Genomic DNA, 19,980 nt, shown 5'->3' on the forward strand with positions numbered 1-19,980 from the left:
CCCCCCCATGTCCCTGTCTCACTCCCCCCCATGTGCCAGTCTCACTCCCCCCCCATGTGCCAGTCTCACTCCCCCCCCCCATGTGCCAGTCTCACTCCCCCCCATGTGCCAGTCTCACTCCCCCATGTCCCAGTCTCACTCCCCCCCATGTCCCAGTCTCACTCCCCCCCATGTCCCAGTCTCACCCCCCCCCCATGTCCCAGTCTCACTCCCCCCATGTGCCAGTCTCACTCCCCCATGTCCCAGTCTCACTCCCCCCATGTCCCAGTCTCACTCCCCCCATGTCCCAGTCTCACTCCCCCCATGTCCCAGTCTCACTCCCCCCATGTGCCAGTCTCACTACCCCCATGTGCCAGTCTCACTCACCCCCTCTCCCCATGTCGCTGATGCAGGAAGCAACGAGATGCTGCTGTGTACTGTAGCACAGCGCAGCACAGCGCCACCTAATGGCCAAAAGAAAAATTGCAGCTGCAGACGGCTTTTTTCCCTCTGCTCCTGGCAAAATCGCCGCTGCTTCCTGCGCCCCCCCTAAACAATCTTGCGCCCCCCCAGGGGGGCGCGCCCCCCAGTTTGCGCACCACTGTTATAGATAATAGAAAATGTTATATTTTTGTTTTCGGTTTTTTTTTTTAAATGGGTTAAACTCATATATAGGCTTCTGGGGAGGGGGGAGTTCTGTATATTTTTGTAACTTATTTGGAACCAGGGGGGCCGCTGATTGGAACAGCGCGTCTTTCAGCTTCGGCGACCCGCCGGTTTCCAAGATCGTTACAGATAAAGGTCCTAGGTAAACATATATTGGCCTTTAAAGGCTGGCAACCAAGAAGCTGCAACATCAACGGTTGTGGCTTCCTATTGGTCAGTGAAGGTGGCCAGGATCGGTATTACAGGAGGGTCGCCGGCAGCTGTACCGGTAATTATCTGGTGTCCCGGAGAGGTCCCTGAAGCTGTGAGCAGCGCGGTTCAGCTCGGGGGACCTGGCTCCCCATATGTAACAAATGAAAATATATATTTTTTATTTGGGAAGATTGCTGCTCTGATATTCGACTTATTTGTTTATGGTGAAAAAAAGCCTATATATGAGTTTAACCCATTTAAAAAAAAAAAAAACGAAAACAAAAATATAACATTTTCTATTATCTATAACATCTAAGATTACCATGGTAACCTATAGATTGAACTGGGCTCTGAGGAGAGCTCTATTTTAAGCTCCCGGACACTTAATATTTTAAACGGTTATCTCTCCTGAACAAAGAAGCATCAGAATTTACAAATAAAAGCAGCTTTGGCTGTTATGCATGGACCGCTGTTTCAGTGGTAAATGGACATTCCTAGACAAGCCGATTATATTGACACATTATTTAAAATGTATATGTTCGCCTGATGTGTCGGACTGCCCCATTAAAGAGGCAAAACAAGCACTTATTTATTTATTTTTAACATAGGTTTGCAGCAGGAGGTCTCCAGAGCTGAACCTCATTCATTTAAACTCCGGGGACCCCCAGTTTTCAGAGATACTTACCTCCGAACGGGGTGCCGGTATCTCTGCTTTTTAAAGTCTCCGGTCACGTGGGCCAATGAAAGCCGCACCGGATGATGTCACGGCTTCCTATTGGCCCGCAGGAGCTTTGAAAAGCGGCCATTATATGAACCCTGTTACCCAGCCGGAGTGGCTACCGGCTCCCCCTACGAAGGGAAGTATCTCCAGAAGCCGCGGGTCCCCGAAGCTGAAATTAATGGTGTAGACCCACTCCTTCAATCCGGTGTGAAAAAAAATTAAAAAGCGCTTGGATTGCCTCTTTAAGCAGAGACTAGATTTTGTTTGTGGGATTTTGGTACAAAAGAAAAGAAAAAAATATATACACAGTATATGATCAGCCTCTCAAGTCAATAGCTGGCTGTGAGAACAAAAATCCAATTATGCCCGTCATATAAATCTACCTTAGGGAATCCAGACTCATCACACTCTTTAATCATTCCAATGAGGTCCATCGATCTGGCAGCAATAAACTCTGCTCTGAACGCTGACATCACCGAATTCAACAGCAAAGCGCTGGAGGGGCAAATATTACAAAAATTACAAAAGTAGACAGCCAAGGTATACAAGTTACAGCGAGTAAAAGAAGTGACAGAAACCCTCCACCGTACGGCAATGAGCACGTTTAAATGTCTGGAACCGGTCCCCCAACCCGATTACCCCATAATCGCACGGTATACCGTGCTTCCACTGCAGCAAAGGATACTGGGTAATAACAAGCAAATGAGCACTCAGTGTGGATAAGAAGCAAAAAATGACACCCCAAGTGCTCGTTTGCATGCCATTACCCAGAATCCTTTGCTGCAGTGGAAGCACGGCATGCTGTGCGATTATGGGGTAAAGGCAGTTTTGTGGACCTGTCTCAGACATGTGAACGCGCGAATAAGTGTTACGTGACACTCACTTGTGTCCCAGTTTCTTGCAGCGCTCCATCATCTCTGTGAGCAGAACCTGTAATGTTAGTGACAGAGGCATTAATGTTCAAACATCCAAACTACAGCGTTAGTGAACTCAAGAAACATTATCCGTCATTCACCATCAAAGTTCTGGTGCATTTCTCTTTATTCCATTATTAAGAGGTAAAACATTCCACGCATTTCAAGGCACACTTTATAAAAGTATATATACCGTGTTACAAAGAGTTTAATTCAACTCTAGTTACATGGCAGGAGGGACACAGACACACATACACACCAGGAATAATGGCTCCCGTTCGATGCATTGCATTAACAATGTGTTAAGAAAATGATGTGCGTGTTACCTTTTGTTTCAATGGAGCGGTGTTAAACTTGGCGCCTATTATTGCACCAGTAATGCCGCAATGAGTAGATAACAAAAATGAGAGCGTTCGCACACACAATGGAGTTTACATTATTTTAATGCCAATACTTCAAAAATGTCAGCTGGAATGGCCATCATGACGTGTGTACAGAAGAAATAAACCTGCCAGAATAATAACAAATGTTCTGTATCTGGATGGTGCATTTTAAAGTTCAAAATGTTTTGCAGCCACCTCTTGGGTGAGGTTTTAGCAGCACATGTGAGACTGGTAGGCTCCGTAGCGGTGATGAATCCAGTTGAGGTTTTTAAGTTTATTACGATTATATTCCTAAACTGGAGTATGGTGCTCTAAAGAGATACATAGTTACAGAGTTAAGGCACTATATGATTCTTCATATATTTAAAATGCAATAATTAGGTCTCTTAAGAATTTACCTTTAAAAAAATATGATAAGGAGTGGCCAGACCTGTGGGTGTATGAAAATAGCACCTACCTGGACTTTTCATAAGAAAAAAGCGTCACAAATGTCCTCTTCTAGAACACAATATTGCTCAAAGTGTTAAGTAGCCAAACAGATCCACTTATAACAATGCAAAACACTCGCATATTGTTGAAAATTGCAAAACGCGTAGTCTGGTTTCTTATTTTGTACCTCCATGTATATGACCAAATAAATGTACTTTTTTAATTGGAGTTCGCCCTCTCGGCTTCATTCATTCATTCAGGTGGTGGGGCATTGCATCTAGGTTTCCCATCAGTGAAGTTTATTACGCCAGTCCTTTAACACCTTGAAATAGGACCATTGCTTGTGGACTGACACACACACATTTCGTTTGGCCTAGTATTACCATTGTTATTATCCGAGTGCACGGATATTGTGCGGTGTGAATCAAGACTCCAGAGAGGAATATGGGATATGAGATTCCATCGAATGAGGCTGGAATCAAACCCGCAGCTTGTGAAAACAAAGCCAAAATCACCTTAACAACTACACCACAATCTCCCTGAACACACACACACACACTTACCTCTGGAGCATGATAGGCAATGCACTGCAACATCCAGTCTATGGCAGGAGAGTATAGAGTGAGGTACACTGGGACCTCCACGCCCTGCACTGCTAGCTGGTTCTGTACTGTGTCACTGTGAATCTGAGTGGGAGAGAGACACGGAGACACAATGCAACATACAGCTACTCAATTATAACAGCAAACCCCGAAATATCCCTGTGTCATCATATGTCTTTATGGCAATAGTGGCTGATAATGTTTCCGATTCTGACTGTTGCACTATTTCTACAGAAAAAGAAGGTTAGGGGTAAAAGATGAATTACACCGTCTTAGATGAACCATCACTCACTTATATGGGGCACTATTAAAATGAGTCTGATAAATAGATTGTGAGCCAGCTCTATTTAGCTTGTAAAAACTGGTAACATGGTCTGCAGAATCATACCATATCATTTACCATTAAATAACAGCTTGTTCAATAAATCTGTTTAAATAAAAAGAATTTAAAAAAAAGTACTAGAACAGAAATGTTACTTACTTGTTTGAAAGTAAGTAAGAAGTCAAAAAAGTTCCTGTTGAGACTTTCTTTGAGTTGTGGAGCTCCTTCCATCCCGACCTGCAATATATGATATGATACAATATATATATATATATCATGCAACTGTAAAAGATTTGCTACAGTAACTCAACAGCTGCATCTGAGCCACACGTACCCTGCAGAGGTAGGCTCTGGCGTAAACTGCTACAAGTGGATCCCCGATACCTTTGATCATGGATGTTAGGCGAGGAAGACTCTCAGATATCCCCCTGTTAGACCAGGAGAACAAACCAATAGTTACCTTTTTTTTACCACACACAACACACACACACACACACACCTCAAAAACTCCGATGGCTGATTTACCATGAGCCCTCGCAGACACACCTACCAGAACACCCTCCTACTGTCTCTGGAAGTTCTCCCTACTAACCAGTTTGATTACAAGCTCTTCAGGGAAGGGAATCCTGTTCCTAATGTTACATTTATGTATGCAGCACTTATTCCTATGATGTTACGTGTTACTGCTGTAAAGCGCTATGTGCATGGAAGACGCGATATAAATAAAGATATACATACATGCCAGAATCCTAACCCTGGTACGCAGCAGATTTCTCAAACGTGTGTTACCTGCGACCTGCAATCATTAAGTGACAGCTGTATCCCAGCTCACACGTAAAACAGAGCCCCACATACTCTGTAAATTCAGTTGTCCTAAAGGAGTGTAGTGGTGCGTTATATACAAAGGATGAGAGACACCGCTCTGCATTGGAAATGTACACACAAGGACATCCATATACCAGTGATTTTATACTGGGGTACCGCGGGCACCCCTCAAGGGTTCCGCAGCCAAAGGGAGAGAGCAAGGACAACTGTCCCAATGGCTTCCCAGCAGCGGCGGCTCCCCGGGGGGGCACTGCAATCCTCTCGTTCCCCCTATCAATGCCGGAAGGTCCAACGTCCGCCCGACCGGAGGAGGGAGCTGCAGAGTCCCAGGACGGGAGCAGCACTGGAGACCTCCCAACCCCAAGGTAAGATTGTTGGGGGGAGAGGGAGGTTGGTATGAGTGAAGGGAAGAGAGAAAGGGAACACTGTAAGGGGGGAGCGGGGGAGAAGGAGAGGTTTGTGTTTCCCCAGAATTTCACAATATAATTCTAGGAATCCTTAAACAAAAAAATGGTTGAAAACCATTGCTGTATATACATTAGTCCACAGTGCCTATGCATTATAAACTCCTTAAGGCAGGGCCTCTAACACATACAGGCCTATCCTACGTCTCCTAACAGACAGAAAATAGTTTGTGTATCCCAAACACAAGGCAATATGCACAGACACACAGCACAATCCATTGTCATGCAGTGTGTCTCTCCTACAGCGACAAACACCCATCTTTAAGAAACTCGCTTGTCATTCCTGGGACATGGTTCGAGTTTCTGTGATGATGCTCTGTGTCCGAGTCCTGTTTTTAATTAACTTTTTTCAGTGCTAAATAACAAATGCAGCACAACTGTCTCCAGGGAAGCTGTGCGCAACGTGACTTCTCTCCAGACATGTACAACAACACAGACACCACAATACCACAGAAACCTATAGACGCACACAGCCCTGTTTCCCTTACGTTGTAGAGAGACACTTGCTGCATTTTAGTATCGCCGCTTCCACATAGCTGGAGAACGCAATAGTTAAGGAAACGGACAGAAGGTACACTCAGTGGGGATATGAACAATGGCTGAACAGAACGTAATGAAGTAACTACAAGTAACTACAAGTCGGACATCTAGGGTGAGCATGTTTTTCCCGGGACAAATGTTGCGCTTGAGCGAGCACCGACAACTAAAAAGCGGGACATTTGCCAACTTTTCGTGACACCGGGACAAAAAAAAAAAAAAAAAAAAAAACACGTGACTATCCCGGCTAAACCGGGACATCTGGTCATCCTACGTACAGCTCATGTATGCATATAAAATGGCCGCCATTTTGTTGTTCTGTAAACATTTGTATTATGCATGAGCGATGGTGTGAGTCAGAGAGACAGGACCCGCTTTGAAGAGAGGAAGGAAAATGAGGAAACCGATGGATTTTGCCTCTTCTCAGAAAGGATACAATCTCGGCACAAGTTCCCGGATTGATGCAATCTTGAAGAACCAGTTTAGACAGGTCTCTTTGGCCGTGTCGTTAACACTTTCCGGAGAGAAATTCACTGTCAAAAACATTCAATATGAGAAAAAAAGAAAAAAAACACAATTATTTATAGAAAAGGACTCGGGCCAACTAACTGGAAACGAGTTCGGAAAATGAAATGATAAATATTACTTCACAGTATCAAGTCTAATATAGAGATGTCCAGCAAATAATGGGGATTTTTATCTCTTAGCATACAACGCTTCCACTGCCGCCAGGGATTCTGGGAAATGTCATGCAAATCAGCACTCTCAAAGGGTCACCTTTTTCTTCTTATCCATTTTAAAAAGCTGTGTACTGTAATACAGAAGCCATAAGCTTATAGTTATCCATATTGAAATGGGCAAGAAGTAAAAGGTGACACTGTGTGCTCACTTGCATGTCATTTCCCAGAATCCCTGGCTGCAGTGAAATTATGGTATGCCAAATTGTTGTTTCTAATTTCGCCAGCCTCAAAGGGCTATTAATCTCGCAAATAAGTTTTAGAGTTTGAGAAATCGTGCCAGCCAGTGAGTGATACACAGTGTATATGCCCCATTTATAGTCTCAGCATTAAGCGAATCGAGCCATTTTAAAGCATTTTGCAAATTATCATTTTGATTGAATTTGCAAAGCACGTTTACTGAATGTCCGGCCAATTGCTTGCGAACTCCTAATAGGTCGTGTTTTATTTTTGCTGAAAAGGGGCAAAATGTCGCCTGGTTCACGACCTTGAGCCAAAGTATTGCACATCACTAGTCTTCCTGCCATCACTGAGGTTTGGTGATGTTAAAGCTGCTCTATTTTAATCTGAAACTCACCAGCCCTCTCATCCCCAATTTTCAAATGTACCCTGCCTATGCATTATAAACTCCTTAAGGCAGGGCCTCTAACACATACAGGCCTATCCTACGTCTCCTAACAGCACATAGCAGGCCTATCCTACGTCCCCTAACAGCACATTGCAGGCCTATCCTACCTCCCCTAACAGCACATTGCAGGCCTATCCTACCTCCCCTAACAGCACATTGCAGGCCTATACTACCTCCCCTAACAGCAGTTTGCAGGCCTATGCTACCTCTCCTAACAAAATTGTAATCTTGTCTGTAAATGTTACATACGCCATTAATCATATCTCAAACTGTCCATGAATTGACTAAATAACCCTGTTCATTTAATGTAACCATGTATTTGTCACCATAACTCTGTGCCCAGGACATCCGTGAAAACGAGAGGTAACTCTCAATGTATTACTTCCGGGTAAAACATTTTATACATAAACATATTGCTTTAGCAGTCTACCTGGAAAAATCCGACGAATAAATTTCTGTTTGATGTATTTTACATGCTGCAGTAGTAACACCTCTAACTAAAGAACACTGGATATTATACAAAGTCAGGTTTACACATTGAATAGGCCGCAGTGAGCGAGGTTCACATTACCAGGTAAGGAGCTGCGATTATCCACACACATTGACAATATGCGCTCATACACCAGCTTTCCTGCAAAGGGAAAGAGAAGATTTCCTTTAGTTTCAGCCCGATACGCCCTGATAAATAGCCATTGTGCAGATCAGTTACAACCACGCGTGTAGGGAGAAGCGAAGCCACCGACTTGAATGGGGATTGTCAGACGATCATAGCTTCGGAGATTATGGAAAGAGCCACTAACATGTTAATGCAATATACACACAGCGAGTGAGGTATGGCTTATTATGTACAGGAAATCTTCCTATTCACCTGGCATTTAATATTCTGCGAGAGATTGTGTCAGACTGTCCCAGGCCTGTAACTTCTAACTGATTTGGTCTGTCTCTCACTCACAGAAAGGAGGCTCATTCATTCTAACCATGACTGATCTCATAACATGTAGGTGTGTGTGTAGGGGTGAGTAGGCAAGGGTGTAGGTGTGTATGCATGCATGTACGTGTGTTCATATATACAGCAGCACTTGATTAAAACAAATAGCGTACGGGGAATTGTGCTGCACATATAAAAGTAGACAATAGGAAAGAAATCACTGCCACAGAGAGCTTACAATCCAAGTGTTATGTTGGGAGATTTACACAGTAAGGAGTATTCCCTGAAGAAGTAACCTGGTGTTACAAAACGCTTTGGAGGGTGTCATTGCTCATTTCTTGTACCCGTGCTGTTGAGAACACTATCAGTGTGTACTCCCCTGGTTTTTATGTGCGAGTTAGTGCTGCTGTTCCCACTCTGCGTGCATCACATCCTGTGCCGATTCGTGTATCCTTCGCGGTCCCGCACACTGTGTACTCCAGCAAGCGCCTCCTAGAAGTGGACGGGCGATCCGTGATGTCATCATCGGGCGCTCCACGGGGAGAAGCGGTATGCGAGTGCTGTTCAGTTGTACGAGCAGTGACAGAGGCTGCTACACGCCGGTTTGAGCCTTGTGCTCCGGGACTTTTACCTAAGGACAGACCTACCTTCCACCTCGAGACGGAGAGCCTTGGATTCCACACGTGTGGAGCGACTATCTGCCGGACGAGACGATTACTTACCCACTACCCCTTGAGATCAAGTATAGAGTGTCGCTGTCGGCCTTCGGGCGGTGTGGTAAACCCATTAACCAACTGCATACTTTTATTTGCCTTGATGTACGCAGAACTATTTACCTTTGAATATAAATTCACCTTTTAAACCATACATCACTATGTGCGTTGTGCGCCCTGTTCTTTTGTTTTATGTGAATGGCAGTGCCGGGCCTTGATGGTGGGCAAGTACGTCTGAGGGTGTGAAGTGAAGTGGTCATGAGCCCAGGCTATTGAAATGTGCCATTTAGAAGGTGATTTCTCAGATCTGTATCAATGAAGCCGCACACTCTGAAGTCGTTCCCATTAAAAGATTATCTGGCGATCCAGAAATCTCACTCATGTTTCCCTGGGAACGGGCAGCTCGTACCTTACAGCTCCTGTTCTTCCCACGAAACGGAACTCTTAGGACACGAGGCTTCAATAAACATTTACAAAAGGATATCGTTCAAAGACAAATATTAGAAACATTCCCATCCACTTGTTCTACTTACCAAAAGTATCAAGAATATCTGTGATCAAAACAAATTTGCTTGGATAGAACTGGATCACGGTTGTGTCAGACAGAAGTTTGGAGCACTGGAACAGACGATAGCAAGAGTGTCACACACAGCGTTTTTTGGTATGGAAGAACAAGGCAGTTCTCATTTATTCTACAAGTTACATAGTTACATAGTAGATGAGGTTGAAAAAAAAAGACTTCCGTCTATCAAGTTCAATCTATGCTAAATTTAGACAACAGATACTTTATCCTATATCTATACTTACTTATTGATCCAGAGGAAGGCAAACAAAAAACCCCAAGTTCCTAAATTAAACCATATAAAGGGTCTTTGCTACCCCGTGCCCTAGCTAGTAACCATTACGCCGTTTTTAAATTTCACTACAAAATCGCCCGACGTTATATGAAAAAGAAACAAAAATCATTATTTTTAATTTTTTTTCTAAATAAGAGAAAAGAAGCCACAAAATGTAACTCGAGAGCTTGCAATAAAATATCATCCTCGGTAGTGTGCTCACCACTCCTTGTTATGAATGTGTAAGGCTGTGCTTATAGTGCCGGCGACGTCAGGCTACAGTCGCTGGAAAAATCTAATTGAGATGACTTCCAGCGATCGCGACCAAGCCGAGAAATACTTAAGAAAACTGTCAATGTATATATATTTTTCCTGGTAAAATATTTCATCAATAAAAAGGTAAATCAACATCTCTAGAGTGTAAGCTCTGAGGACGAGCAGGGCCCTGATTACATCCGTTTGTGCACGTTTGTCTTTATTTGTAGATAACCGTTTGTGTACTCTGTAGCCGTATTGTACCGCGCTGCGGAATATGTTGGAGCTTGCAAATAAACAACAACAACAACAACAACAACAACAACAACATATTCCTATACAGGAGTTGCCATTGTGATTGAACCCTTTGATGTCTGAAACATTAAGAACATCTATCCAGTAGAGATCAGACCTGTATAACTATTTTTAATGCTTTGACTTTCTGATCCGAGGCCCAGGCATCCTTCAGGGACTGGTTTAACTCCTCAATGCGGCTGATGTAATCCTGTTGGGTGAGATTCAGGAGTTCCTTCTGCGATCCCTGAACACGGAGGTAAAAACACAGAGTAATCAATGTATACCCTTGCTGAGGTCAGATACTACAGAACAGCTGCTCATTCTCAGCCATTGACTTTATCAGCTTGGTTCACAGTTCTGGTATTAGAACAGGAGATCTATTCAGACAAAGTGCGAGTCATTATGTGAGTGGCCGTTAATGAATTTCTCACTAAAGTGAATACAGAGGATTTTATTTGCAAATAGAGCCCACATTTGTCTCAGTTTCTCAGAGTCCAGCTCTGGTAATAGCCATACACTAACCCTGCTTAGACAAGGCTTATTAACTAAAAAGTGATATTATTGGCAAAAATACAACAAGCAATCATTTCCTCACCTCCTCCAGATCGTCGAGTTCCTCGAGTCGGGTTCTCACTTTCTCGGACACCGCTGAGCCCGGAGTTGTGGGTTTACCTGCCACAAACAGCTTCATTATTAAGAGCAATTTCTATCCAATCACAAGCTCCAGATTGAGCCATTTTTGCCCCAAAATCCCCATTCAATCATTGGCTCGATCCTGTGCCTCAGCGTATATAGAATGAATCCCTTAGTCCTTACATGTAGTTCAGTGCGAGCGGATAGAAAGATTTACGGTGTCAAAAGGAAGCTCGTTCTACCCGCTATGATGCAAAGATTTATTCACGGTACTGTACAGTAGGATGTCTGTTTTCACCCCTCTAGTGCTTTCCCGGCTCACTAATTATTTTATTCCTAAAAATCATATAAAACCCTAAATTAATAAAGCTTCTAAGACCATCTCACATATTAACATTACATTTCCAGGACCCTAAGGCCCCCTGGGGCACCCACACGGGTCCGCCTCCCTGGGGCACCCGCACGGGTCCGCCTCCCTGGGGCACCCTCGGGTCCGCCTCCCTGGGGCACCCGCACGGGTCCGCCTCCCTGGGGCACCCGCACGGGTCCGCCTCCCTGGGGCACCCGCACGGGTCCGCCTCCCCGGGGCACCCTCGGGTCCGCCTCCCCGGGTCCGCCTCCCCGGGGCACCCTCGGGTCCGCTCTTGGATGACTTGGTAGACCTGCCTCCCTCTGACGGCCCACCTCTCTACGCTCAAAATACCAGGGGCCCGGGTCGGTACTGTGTCCTGGGCCACCGTAAATGCTATCGACAGGCCTGTCCCCAGTCATTTATTAATGCGGTTTAACCAATGTCTTTTTTATTACAAGCTAGTGCAGAGCACTTTGCAGGATATTAGGGTTGGCGAGGGGTACAATGATCCTAACATGCAATCCTGTATTAAACACGGACGTCTCAAGGAAATCTTTTCCATTATTGGATATTCCTGGAGAGAGTCACTGGGTGGACGTACAGGAAACACTTCTTACCTTTGTCTGATCCCATGAAGAGATTCTGCAAGAAAAAGACATGTTTAAGAACTCATAAATGACAGGTGTGTAGTCAGATGTTACCTTTAAAATGACATGGGTCACCCAGAAAACTACATTAGCTGTTACTATAGATTAATTTGTAATTCAGTAAAATGGTCGACAGATATACATGTACATAAAGTTATTACTGAACAGAAATAGCATGTGGAAGAGATCATCACATCCAAGGCATTAGAGAGTGATTTATTAATATTTTACAGCATTGAAACCAGGCGATTGATTTTGCAGCTGGCCCAAGAGACCTGCAAGAACTGGCAGCCGTTTTTATTCCCCTACTAGTAGCATCTCTGTAACCAGTGCGTCCTCTGAGCTAATAATGCAGTTCAGATCCAGGGGACTCTCTGGTTCCAAAGAAAAATCTAGTACCCAGGACTGCTGCTTTGAGGTTGCTTTTTGCTCTGAACATTTAAGCTTTTAGAGGCCTCCCATGTCCTTGTCTACATATGGACAGGATTGGTGGACTTACAATGGAGAGTTTTTCCGTTGTTGTGTATCTGGCCAGGATCTCACCACGTTTGTTTGACCACGGCTCAAAGTCACCTCCGACATATTCTTCCTTCTGTTGCTTCTTCCTCCCGCCATCCTGCAAAATAAAAGCAACAGAAACAGCTGTGACAAGAGGTTACACTAGTCCATTGATGCATTTTACATGGCAACACCAAACACTTGCTGGAAGGCAACTGCTTGGATACATAGGTCCACTGCATTTAGATACCAGCACCCAAGGCTTTGTACGATTACCAACTGCTATAAATCTATGGTCCTTCAAGAGAGACTTTTTAATAGGTTAAATAACCTGGTAAATCTAAGATTAAAAAGAAGAGTGTACAACTAAAACAGTGGTCGTGTTGATGAATTTTGGAAAGAAAAGGAAAAGAAAGGAAGAGAAAGAAAGGAAGGAAAAGAAAGGAAGGAAAAGAAAGGAAGGGAAAGAAAGGAAGGGAAAGAAAGGAAGGGAAAGAAAGGAAGAGAAAGAAAGGAAGAGAAAGAAAGGAAGAAAAAGAAAGAAAGAAAGAGAAAGAAAGAAAGGAAGAAAAAGAAAGAAAGAGAAAGGAAGGAAAAGAAAGGAAGAAAAGAAAAGAAAGCTGATTTTCCGATATGAAATAAAGTAAATCAAACTTTTTGGTGGGCTAACATTCATTTCATATGAATGATTCAAACCATATGCATATTAAATCTGATCTTTCAGACATGTACGTCCTGTAACCGTGAAGCTCTGCCATTACATGTTACCGTATTAGCAGAGACTGGCTCTGATGTGGCTGCAAACAGGGAGAGAGGGTCTGTCCCGTCCAGGACACTGCTCAGCGGGTCCGCCACCGAATTGGAGGAGCACGAAGAGGAACTGGAAGACGTACTCTCTTTACGTCCCACCTTCTTGGTCTTGGATTCTGTAACCTGTACAGGAGACCGACCATTAGAAATACCGCACGGCAAACACAGAAGGGCCCGCATGGGACAAACAGCATGTCAGAGAATGTGTCAGCCATCTCATTCCACCAGCAAGTAACAAAGTAATGCACACCCAAAATAACGCAACAGCAATAATATAGGACCCTGATGAAGGCCTTTATGGCCGAAACGTTGTTTTTTCTTTAGGGATAATAAATACTATTTTGTATCGGAAATATACCTAGGAGATCTTTTCAACAATAGCTTTACATGTCTCCCACTCCCCACAGAGAAGGCACTCCCGCAATATGTCCCGATAACTTGTACTATAGTGCTCACATCACCCTATAATATGTGCATTACTCGCCATATTTGCTAAGCGGTGCTTTGTCGGAGGACATCTTACAACCCTTTCTGCAATGCTAATGCAAAATACACATAATGGCCCAGATATATCAAACAGCGCATGTCAACGACTCCTGTTTATCTGTATGACGAATGGTAGCACCATAATTATCAAGACAGACAATGCTAAACATGGACATGTGGCTTTGAGGCCTAACAAACACATTAGATAAAGATTGTAAAAACACACCAAAGTATTTGTTTAGCAAAGTAATGTTAAAGTCATTGTGAACGGTTTTAATTATTTTCTACAAATATTTACACGTCAATTTTTCTAAAGGTTTCAATCAACTAAATGTACCTAATAAACACGCCAGTCCTTATTTAAACCTCTGCCATCCACGGCCATAATTGTCGAGTTTTTTTTTTTTTTTGTCTTTCACACCGACACACAAAAACCCCCCCTCAAATATCTTGGGAACTGTGGAGTTTGCAACAAACTATACCAACAGTGCGAACGCTGCGCAAGCAAATAATAACTTTTATCTCTGTCCGGCCTCCCAATCATGGGGTACTGGCCTGTAGATCCTGGTGTGTTAGCACAATCGTTGGAGCTCATAAACTGTGCGTGTGTGTTGCAGGCCTGGTGCTTCACAAAGAACAAACTGTGATGGCAATATAACTGCAGTTTATATCCTTTGTGGGTTAGCTCACCCACTCCAACCTGGTGTAATTCCTCACATCTGGGCACCCTAATCTCTCTCTGTAGTAGCCTTAGTCTGCACTGTCAGGTCCTGGTCTCTGCTAGGCCCTGCTGCATGCACTGGTCCAGTGGAACTCTCTCTCTGCAGTTCCCTCTCTCTTAGGGGTCCTGCATGGCCTCTCTGTGCAGGATGGGCCTGCACAGCCTCACTCCCTCAGCTCCCTTTCCAACTGTCATTCCACTGACTAAGCACTGTCACTTGGTCCAGTGGGATGTAATTCTTAAAGGGGCCATGTCCTGTGCTGATAGCAGACACAGGGGGTTACACTTACCAGAGAAGCTGCCGCCGGTTCTTCATAGAAGTTGAAAACCCCCAGAGACAAGTGGGCCAATGTGAAGCTTGAACGGATGACGTCGCGGCTTCCAATTGGCTCACATAATAAACCTCCATTTTGTGTCCCCTGAAGGGGACTACCGGCGGCACATTCACTGGTAGTTGTCATAAAGTACGAGGTGGTCCCCAGGGGTGAAATTAACACGGTTCAGCTCCTGCTTCCTATCTATGCTTCTTTAAGTCCCAGTCATCTGTCCAGCATGGTTTAGTAGCAAGTCAATGTGTGTGAACGTTGGACACTGCAAGATAACACCCCACAGTGAACTTACAGTAATAGGTTTCAAAGGATGGTAGGCCCCAAATTCTACAGCCACTCTCTCCAGTCTGCATGATTCCAGCTCCTCTGTGTAATTCCTTTCCCTGGAGTGCCTGGAAAAGAGGGGAGACCATACAAAATAAACTGGAAATAAGTTTTCTACGAACACATAATTCATATTTCATATAGGGTAGATCCCTACATGTGCCGCTCGTGCTCCAACACCAACCCCTTGGATATCATCTGCAGTGTCCCGCAAGGCTCTGTTCTGGGGCCCCTACTTTTTTCAGTCTTTTTCAATGATCTGCTACAGGAAGTTTGAGCGCAAACCCAAAGCAATTAATAAAACCTAGTGTAAAAACAACACAGTGTGTAAGTGATGAAAAAAAGCAAATGTGTATCACCAAGAAGAAATGCAGCTGGCATTTAGGAGTTTCACAACACCTCAAAGGACGTCATAAAAAGTAAACATAGCGCAAACAACTTCCCTTGGATGAAAATATGGTGATGGTCAAATAAGGAATCTGGCAGGATGCAGCAGGTCCTCTCCAGATGGATACAACCCTGATGAAGTCTGTTTTACCCGGATGAAATGCGTAGGGTTATGCCCTTTTACCCCGTGGAAATTGCTACACTGAGTCCTGCTGAGCTGCTGCTGAATAATCATCTGTGAGACCAGAGAACCTGATGGTTTATGTAACAGGGGACTTATCCCTGTTCAGTAATGTGCCTTTAATCTAGCAGTGTGGTAGTTAATTACTAAACACCACCTGCCTGATTAGAATGCTTACAAAAACCTGTCTGTTCAGACAGGAAGTAACTCCTCCCTAGCTCTGACTGAGAGCTGACCTTTGGAGAGACAGAGCAGAGGTTCTTGAGTCCCAGGAGAGACTGACCAAAAGAAACCCAGATCTCTGGAGCTGACGGGTCTTGAGCTCTGCACAGCAGAGCTGAATTCAAGACACAGGGAAAACTACTACACCTGAAGCTGAACCAGGAAGTGAGATTTTCCTTCCAAGAAACAGATAAGACTTTTATTCTTAAGAGACTACTTATATCTGCTTATTTCATGTTATATGTTTTGGGGCTGCGAAAACTGCTTGACTAAGGGAGATGTGAATTATTGCATAGTGTTTCACTAGAAATACTCCCAAGTGAATGGAAGTTTTGTTCCCCCCCTGTGTTTGGATAATTTTCCTGATGAAAAGGAACAGGCACAATAAAGCCTATTATAATTTCACATTATAAAGCCTCCTAATTGTGTACCTCTGTGAACGTCCGTCCACAGTGTACCTGCGGCTTGTCCGTTTGTATCTGTGCTGACACAGTGTTCAAGGAGACCAGCCCCGGAGCCCGATTGGTGGAGAGGGTCTGTGACATCATAAGCTACTCGAACACGGAAGTATACACATTGGGAAAACGCCGGTCGGTCCACTACTCGGCGAGATGCTTGTCAGCACTACAGGACCCAGAGTGGTCAAATTGCCAGTTTTATCTTGGGAGCATGCGAGTGTAATGTGCTCCGTGCTCTGTTGTGTTTTTTTTTTAAATAAATTGTGTTGCACTATATTTTCTTGTTTCTCTCTCCTATATACCATCTGGAGAGTACCTGCTGCATCCTACCAGATTCCTTATAGGACCATCACCATATTTTTATCAATGATCTACCTACATCTTGTAAGGGAGCTTCAATGCACATGTATGCGAATGACAAAATCTTATATGCACACAGGCTTGCCTCTCCTACCTTGGACACGTACTTCGTTCTGATTTTTCGAGACTTGAAATCTGGATATCCCAAAACAAACTGTTTTTAAACACTGGCAAGACTGTAGCAAATGGTATTTGGGACCAAGGCTACATTTCTAAAGCTATCAATGGCAGAGTTACAGATCAGAACAAACTCTAACACCATCCAACTCCAAACGACTGTTCATGGTCCCAAGGTTCAACAAAGTATCCGGCCGCTCCTCCTCTTACCGTGCACATCACAACTGGAACAACGTACCGGAGACTCTCAAAGCCGCCACCAGGCTAAGTTCTTTCAAAACTAAAGCCGTCTCACATTTTTATCTGGTCTGTAACGGTTACTTACGTCTATAATATATTATCTTTAACTGTTCATGCAATGTTTTTTAATATAATGTATAACCCTGTAAATATAAATGTAACCTTGTGTTGTAACCATACCTCTGTGCTCAGGACATACATGAAAACGAGTGGTAACTTTCAATGTATTACTTCCTGGTAAAACATTTGATAAATAATATTGATCTGGCTGTGTTTAATAGTAATGAGGGCTGTAAGACTTGGGTAATTAATATTTATGTTGTGTTTGCAAAACATCTTGTTTAAATCAGCAGTTTTTAAACTTACGTAAATCAAGGGGACCTACTAGGGTGATCAGAGCCCCCATCCTACATGGGCATCAAGGCTTCCAGGGTACGAGAAGTTGTGTCCAAAGGGCAAGAATACTTGCTCAGTAAACACAAACTGGCCACAACGGTCCTCCTCTCCTATAGAAAGTTATAACATTATCGGAGACAACACTTACACTTTATATTGGTGACGCTACGGCCATATTTGTAGTGTTGTCCGGTCGCACATTGACCCCCCAAAAAATCTTGGGATCTAATGTTGGGGTACTACAAAAATGATAATCTTGGAGGGGATTGCTGATTGAAGTCTAACAAATGCCCTTTTCACACATGGTACACTCTGTCAAGCTCAGAAAGTTATCCATGAAACTAGACAGGCCCTCACCCATCAGAACACGTGTGTGTGTGTGCGCGCGCGCGCACACAGAGACAGGACACTCACAACTCTGATCGGTCACTAGCTTTATCTGGGTGCATGCCGTCCGAAGGATAATGCAAAAAAGGAAAGGCTCCAAATGGGGCAGAAACGTTGAGCTATTAAAATTCACGTTTTTGAGATTGGAGCGCCCGTCCTTTATTGACATCGATATACGGTATTTATTTTTCTTAATTTGTAGGCAGATGTTTAAATACTTAACCCTGTGTGCGCCCTGGGTCTTCGCTAGTAAATCATGGGGTGTGGAACTTCAGGGACCCCTTAACGTAGTAGCTACATCCCAAAATGGCTGCTCGTTTTTCAAGGGGCCATCGCGTCCTGAGTTTCTGTGTAGCACAGGACGCGATCTACAATGAAGTGGGAAGAAAGGAGTCCTCCCCTCATCAGTGACGGAGCAGTCACCTTGATCGTGGGTGTCAGCGGGGCCATAGCACTCAAAGGGTTAATAGAATTGGTGGGATCTTAAAGTCAGAGGTAAACAGAACGATTTAAATATACACCTTTGAGTCCATAGCAATTAACCCCCGCATTCTATGGCAAACATTGTATTTCACAACGTAAGAAGTGTATTGGCACATGAGTATGGAGTATCACTACATTTGATAATTACAACCCCAAACTTCTACCTACTTAACCTTTTAGATTTAGGAGAGTGGTGACGGCCTGTTAACCTTTTTACTGCCAAAGAGGGCACCGATCAAAATCCCCTAGGTGCATAAGTAATGCTGGCACAAAAAAAACAACAGGTACAGGTACAGATGTATCAGAAGCAACATACATTCGCCTGCTTTTATCTGTACCTCATACTGTAGCAAGGAGGCTTTGATAAAAAAAAAAAAAGCCCTCTTATGGCTAGATTCACATGACGTTACCTAAAACAGGTACCGACCGTTTGTTCCCTGAGATAATATGGTATCCTCAAAGCTAATTTCACACAAAACAATGTCCAAACTACATCGTATTAGCATAGCCTTAAATACTTCTTAGCGTTACCCCGACACGGTGTTTCAGCTCGGGTTGAGAAAGAGAGAGAAGGGAAATAATGCCATGTTAGGTAAATCATGCCTAACTGTAGTGTTACCCTCATCCAGACTCCACAAAAGCCCCATTTAAAAGGTCTGGATTTGAGTAAAGGTTTAGGTATAACCCAACCAATGTAGTGTCAAGTCCCTGCGTAAACCCTTAAGCAGATATGTGATATCACGACAACCCCTCATTTGCATGTCATTATCACTAATGGTCGATATAGTTACTGCTATGCTCTGTATGGGGGGCAAACTAAATCATGTTACTTCTCTTTGGAGATGCACTGTTACTATTAACGTGATGTTATTAGGATAACACCACATTAAATGACAGCAGAGCTTTGTGGTGCTGGGTTTTGATGTCTGGTAAATGTGTCCAGTTCAGGTTTCATTGAATCCCTCTAGTCTGAGTCCTAATAGTCCAAACTCCATCCACCCTGCTCCTGAAACACTGGGACCTGCCTTATTCAGGTGATTTCCAGCACAGATCATACATACTCATGTATTATACAAACAGTACATTGTAACACATGCAGTGTAGCTAAAGGGTACAGAGCAAACTAACTTGCATACCCCAAGAAGAACAGAGCAATCAGACAAATAGAATCTCACCACTGTATGGAAGCCATCTTCAGTGTCATGTGATTGCTGCACTGTCAACTTGTACCTCCCACCTATCGCCATCTTGTGGATGGCACAGCTCTGAACGCCCCCCTACGTGATTGGCTGTAGGCCCAGAGCTCGGCACACACCATGTGACAGACAGCAGGCAGCTATTCAGCTCAGCCTCCGCCATCTTGTGGATGGCACAGCTCTGCGCGCCCCATTGTGAGTACCTGCAAGCTGCCAACCATTACTGCGCATGCTCAAGCCAATAAAAGAGGAAGCGATGCATGAAACTATAGGGGAGGCTGATCCCACCCTCCTGTCTCTGTCTAACACAGCGGAAACGTCATCT

At 43.9% G+C, this 19,980-nt stretch overlaps 1 protein-coding gene across 4 annotated transcripts in view; it reads right to left on the minus strand.

Annotated features, from left to right (window-relative positions):
- Nucleotides 1-19,713, minus strand: part of VPS35L (VPS35 endosomal protein sorting factor like) — a 57,730-nt gene extending 38,017 nt beyond the window's left edge. For 2 of the 4 annotated variants that reach the window (XM_075566045.1, XM_075566042.1), the window contains exons 1-16: nt 19,635-19,713; nt 15,197-15,296; nt 13,327-13,491; nt 12,560-12,676; nt 12,031-12,055; nt 11,024-11,100; nt 10,544-10,672; nt 9,574-9,658; nt 7,971-8,030; nt 6,471-6,567; nt 5,986-6,033; nt 4,543-4,636; nt 4,368-4,445; nt 3,848-3,970; nt 2,442-2,488; nt 1,942-2,053 (exon numbers count right to left, since the gene is read on the minus strand). In XM_075566045.1, the coding sequence (XP_075422160.1) occupies nt 1,942-2,053; nt 2,442-2,488; nt 3,848-3,970; nt 4,368-4,445; nt 4,543-4,636; nt 5,986-6,033; nt 6,471-6,567; nt 7,971-8,030; nt 9,574-9,658; nt 10,544-10,672; nt 11,024-11,100; nt 12,031-12,055; nt 12,560-12,676; nt 13,327-13,491; nt 15,197-15,296; nt 19,635-19,663 (1,386 nt within the window). In that variant the 5' untranslated portion in view covers nt 19,664-19,713. Of the gene's footprint in view, nt 1-1,941; nt 2,054-2,441; nt 2,489-3,847; nt 3,971-4,367; nt 4,446-4,542; nt 4,637-5,985; nt 6,034-6,470; nt 6,568-7,970; nt 8,031-9,573; nt 9,659-10,543; nt 10,673-11,023; nt 11,101-12,030; nt 12,056-12,559; nt 12,677-13,326; nt 13,492-15,196; nt 15,297-15,385; nt 15,492-19,634 lie in introns of those variants that run through there. The other 2 variants (XM_075566041.1, XM_075566044.1) reach the window with 2 other exon arrangements.
- Between the last annotated feature and the right edge of the window lie 267 nt (nt 19,714-19,980).

This window comes from Ascaphus truei, chromosome 11 (genome assembly GCF_040206685.1).
Source record: "Ascaphus truei isolate aAscTru1 chromosome 11, aAscTru1.hap1, whole genome shotgun sequence".
Taxonomy (NCBI): domain Eukaryota; kingdom Metazoa; phylum Chordata; class Amphibia; order Anura; family Ascaphidae; genus Ascaphus; species Ascaphus truei.